Source organism: Lactuca sativa, chromosome 6 (assembly GCF_002870075.4).
Source record: "Lactuca sativa cultivar Salinas chromosome 6, Lsat_Salinas_v11, whole genome shotgun sequence".
NCBI classification, from domain to species: domain Eukaryota; kingdom Viridiplantae; phylum Streptophyta; class Magnoliopsida; order Asterales; family Asteraceae; genus Lactuca; species Lactuca sativa.
Window position 1 is genome coordinate 137,305,891 of NC_056628.2, and position 5,084 is coordinate 137,310,974.

At 32.4% G+C, this 5,084-nt stretch overlaps 1 protein-coding gene across 1 annotated transcript; it reads left to right on the plus strand.

Annotated features, from left to right (window-relative positions):
* Nucleotides 1-211: 211 nt before the first annotated feature.
* On the plus strand, nucleotides 212-607 carry LOC111882511 (uncharacterized mitochondrial protein AtMg01250-like). Its single transcript, XM_023878873.1, has one exon. The coding sequence runs from the start codon at nucleotides 212-214 to the stop codon at nucleotides 605-607; it is 396 nt and encodes a 131-aa protein (XP_023734641.1).
* The last annotated feature ends 4,477 nt before the right edge of the window (nucleotides 608-5,084 follow it).

The window sequence follows — 5,084 nt, forward strand, 5'->3', positions numbered from 1 at the left end:
CCTCATTTATATCGCTCACCGCAAAGTCTAAAGACCCAATTCATTTTGGTGACTTTAGACCAATAAGGTTGATTGGTTCCCTATATAAAATTATTGCAAAATTGCTTTCAATAAGATTGAAAAGAGTAATTGGCAGTATCATTGATGAGGTCCAATCTGCATACGTTGTAGGCAGGAACATTTTAGAAGGATCGTTGATAGTCAATGAACTATGGTCATGGACAGAGGCAAAAAAGGCAAGAAAATGCTTCTATTTAAAGCTGATTTCAATAAAGCGTTTGACTCAGTGAGTTGGGGATTTTTGGATTCAATCATGGAGCAAATGGGCTTCGGGTCGAAATGGAGGTCATGTATGAATGGTTGTCTTGGATCCGGTAGAGCTTCGGTGATCATCAACGGCAGTCCGACCAAGGAGTTCTCTATGTCAAAAGGTGTCAGACAGGGAGATCCACTCTCCCCATTTCTTTTTATCATTGCGAGTGAAGGATTAAATCAGGCGATGAAGACAGTTGTGGAAAAAGGAATCTTCGAAGGCATCAAATTTTCACAATCTAATCAATGTTCGTCTCATTTATTCTATGCAGATGACACATTGTTTATAGGCTAATGGTCAAGGAAAAATATTGCAAACTTGGCCCGGATATTAAGGTGCTTCTGTGTATCATCGGGGCTAATGGTGAACTTTAGGAAATCGAAGGTGTATGGGATAGGAGCTACCCACATGGAAGTAATAAATTGGGCAGCTCCTCTTGGATGTGAACCTTCATCCATCCCATTCAATTATCTAGGAATTTTGGTTGGAGAGACTATGAATCTAAGGAAAGCATGGAGTCCAATTGTTGAAAATTTTCAGGCAAAGCTGTCAACCTGGAAAGCGAGATCATTGAGCTTTGGGGGTAGCAGTGGTGGAACACAAGCACTAATGTGAGGGGGGCTGGAACCAAGACTACAAAACAAACGAGTATAAACGAGTTTAATTTTAGTTAAATTGTAACATGTCATAAAACTCTTATATTTTTTTTGGTTATTAATACGTTTCGAACAATTACCAACAAGATTTGTGAGTCTAGATAAATTAACTATTGACTTAATTAATTTTTTAGTATTTTCTTTTTGAAAAAAGATCCTCATAATATATATATATATATATATATATATATATATATATATATATATATATATATATATATATATATATATATATATAGGTAGAGGTTCATTTGAGACCACCTATATTTTGTGAGACATGGGGACCAAATCTTAGTCTTTGATCAAAACTAATCTTGTGGCTCATAAAAAAAATGTGATTAACATTAATTAATCTAATTAATTAGTTAATTAGGGGTAGATTAGTCTCTAGGTTAAATTTAAGACGATCAGATATAATGTTAACGTCATTCACTTCATCAAGAAATAATCTGCTTCAATTCTTCTACCAAGATATTTACTAGATCAATATTCTTTGTTCTCCAGTTCAATCTGATCGATCTTCTATCTCCTTAATTCTTCCATTCTTCATTCTTCTACATCCCCAATTGATAATCTGAGGGATTGAGGTTTATGTTCATCTATCGACACCAACAACTCATTACAAGATTGTTATCGATTTTAGCAATGTGATCATCGATTTCATTCAAGGTAGAGGTTCAAGTGTTCAGACGATTTCTACTAATCTTCATCTTCAACAATTACTACCGAACTTTCAAACTTGATTTTTACTCTACTTCAAGCTTCAATTTTAATTTCAGATCAATGATTTTTAACCATTCATCAATATCGGTAATCGATCATCAACAGATATCGATTTCCATCAGATTGATGATTCAAGTTTCACTCTCAAATCAGGTGTTTTAGCAATTTAAATTCATCTTAGATCTATTATCATTCCAGGTATTTGATTTCAGCCATTGATTATCAATTTCAGTCTTTTGGTTTTTTCTACTATTGAAGAGAAGCAAGTAAAAACAATGTATCTTCGAGTTATATTGTGCTCATTCTATAAAATCAATGAGGTATGTACATAACTATTATTGTTATTGAGCTAATTCTCATACATTATACATGCACTCTAGCTGTTTGATGAAAGTCCTGAATGAATAAAGAGTCTGATGTAGAGTCTAATATATCATTCATTCCTTCCCACCCTTAAACTTTGTTAATATTTAATAATATTGACCCCAAATTCCAAGATGAGTTTTCTTAACTTAATGATGACTGGTGTACTTCTTCTTTTTGTCAGTGATTGAAGGACATACAACTCTTTATCAATGCAAATGTTCAGTGCATATGTTGGAAGAAGCATATCATCCATATCTGGCCACCATTAATTAATGATGAAAACTTCAAGAAGTATATTGACATGTTGGTTTCAATGGTGCTTGTTCCATAAAGATGTGACATCCCCATTTTTACGGCCAAAAAAGACCGATTTTGTTTATGCTTTGTAAAAATCAGAGTACTTCTTTTCATAAAAATGTTGCGGAATTTGTCCCCAGAAAAACACGATAAATACGTTATTAAAACATTTTCAAAGAAACATATTTTATTCATTTTAAAACGTTTGGGATGTCATCGTCCATACAGAAACACAAGCATAAACGGACTTAGTGCCTATTGGACAAACACTGGTAGCTATGGACTTAGTACCTGTTATTATGCACACATAGCACGTAGTTTATATATGCATACATAGACAACAAGTAGTCAGATATTATGCACACATAGCACGTAGTTTATATAAAATACTCCATATCTATATGTAAGATGAAAGTAACTACGCACTCACAACATGTAATTTATATTAAATACTTCATATCTATGTATAAGATGAAAGTAACTATGCACTCACAACACGTAATTTATATTAAATACTTCATATCTATGTGTAAGATGAAAGTAACTTTGCACTCACTTGATAAGGTGGTGACTCGGTACTCGGACAACGCTTCGTTTACTTTAAAATAATTTCCTTTGACGAAACCTAGTACTGTTACCACTAGATTTTAGTCTAATATTTACCGTGACTAATTATTAGTCTTATTATTATTATTATTATTATTATTATTATTATTATTATTATTATTGTTATTATTATTATTATTATTATTATTATTATTATTATTATTATTATTATATAAGCGTTTAAACAATACTTTCCAACCACTATGTACAGACAGGGGCCATACATAAAACACCGGAGGGCAGAACCATTTTGGCATATAGCACTTCTGAAATCCAATAACCCTATACGGCCCTTTAAACCAGATTCCCCATACCGCGAGTAGTTAAAAAGATATTATAATGACACTTATATATAAGTCATAATAATAGCTCAAATATTTATTATAAATTTATAATAACAATACTAATTTTAAATATAAACTATATTTAAAATAGGGTAAGCATAACTTACTTACAAGGAGTTTTAGCTAGGAGTCGGGCTCTGCAGGGGCAGAACTTCGTCGCTGAATCTTTCTAAGAAAGATTCGTGCAGTGCTTCAACGCTCACCTTACTATACTAAAACTATAGAAAGAGAAGTCGAATCACGAGGGACCGAAATGCTTGAGGGATAAGAAGAGAAAGACTCTTGAATCAAGAGAATGGTGCAAGAAATATGAGAGCCCAAGCCTCTTATTTATAGTAATTGAATTTACAAAAACTACCCTCCATAATTACTTAATGACCTTATAGTTATATAAACAACCAAACACCCCTTTATAATACTTTTTTAAATAGATTTAATGATATTTGTACTAAACTAATGTCGAAAATACTCAACAATAGTCTTATAATGACCGCATCGTCGATACCTTTCTACTGATATATACATTTGTGTGTGTGTATATATATATATATATATATATATATATATATATATATATATATATATATATGTATGTATGTATGTATACGTATATATGATTTATACTTTATTTTAATACGTAAATATGCTATTATATTTTATAACTCGTTCATACGGACTTCGTTTTTGACGTTCTTTATATTCACGCGTAGACGAGACCGTACCCTACAACTTTCATTTAGACTCCGTCGGCTAATTTTGACTTTATTTTTAAAGTTATATTTTTAACAGGCTGGGACAGGATTGGTCCCTTAAAAATTCATAACTTTTACATACGGACTCCATTTTCGTCTGTCTTTTTGTCATTGAGTTCCTATTAATGAGATCTTCAATTCTCATTTAGGTCGCGTTGGCCAAAAACCGCTCGATCTAAAATTCGAATTCCGGGTTGTGCACTGTTATGCTAAATCTTAGAAAAATCATAACTTCCTCATACGAAGTCAGATTTGGGCGTTCTTTTTATGGACGCTCTCAGGTTAAGATATTCTACGACTTTCATTTATATTACTAAGGCTAAGAGACGCGCTATCATAAATTCACTATTTACGTCTTCTCGGTGTCGTGCCGGCTCTGTCGCGAAACTTCGACGGGTCGTAACTTCTTCGTTATAACTCGAATTTCAGCGCTCTTTATATGTACGGAGCCCTTGAGATATATTCCACAACTTGGTTAATATTATTTATTCTAAATAATCTTTTGTCGAAAAAGTCGTTTTCGACCCTATTACCTCTAAATTGACTAGCCCGGATATACGGGCGTTACAAAAGAGTTAAAGTGGCTAAGTAGTTTATGGATGATGAGGACTTGGTTCATCTTTGGAATCGAAATTTGTAATGAGGATGTTGGTTTAATTTACTCCATGCACTCTCCTTATTTCTTTCTTGATGAAATTGATCTCCATATTTGTGCAACTTTAAACACAGTTATTGCATCAGATATATATCCCAATACCTATCAGATATCTTTCACAGTGTAAAGTGGTACATATAGTTATGAAATTAGCTAAAACTTTCATGTTTTCTATCATTAAAATTTTTTAGGTAAGCCTTGAATGGAACTGTAGAGAATGTGGTTCGATAATAATTTCTTGGAGAATCTTATTTTATGTAGTGGGATGTTGTAAATTTGTTTATATTTTGTTTTGTTTGGTTTAAGTGATGTATTTGAGGTACTTGAATAAAACGATAACACTATATTGTAAGTTTTATTTTTACATTGGTA

What these genes read in the sequence shown, in the direction of transcription:
- LOC111882511 (XM_023878873.1), top strand. Translation starts at nt 212, where the DNA reads ATGGTCATGGACAGAGGCAAAAAAGGCAAGAAAATGCTTCTATTTAAA.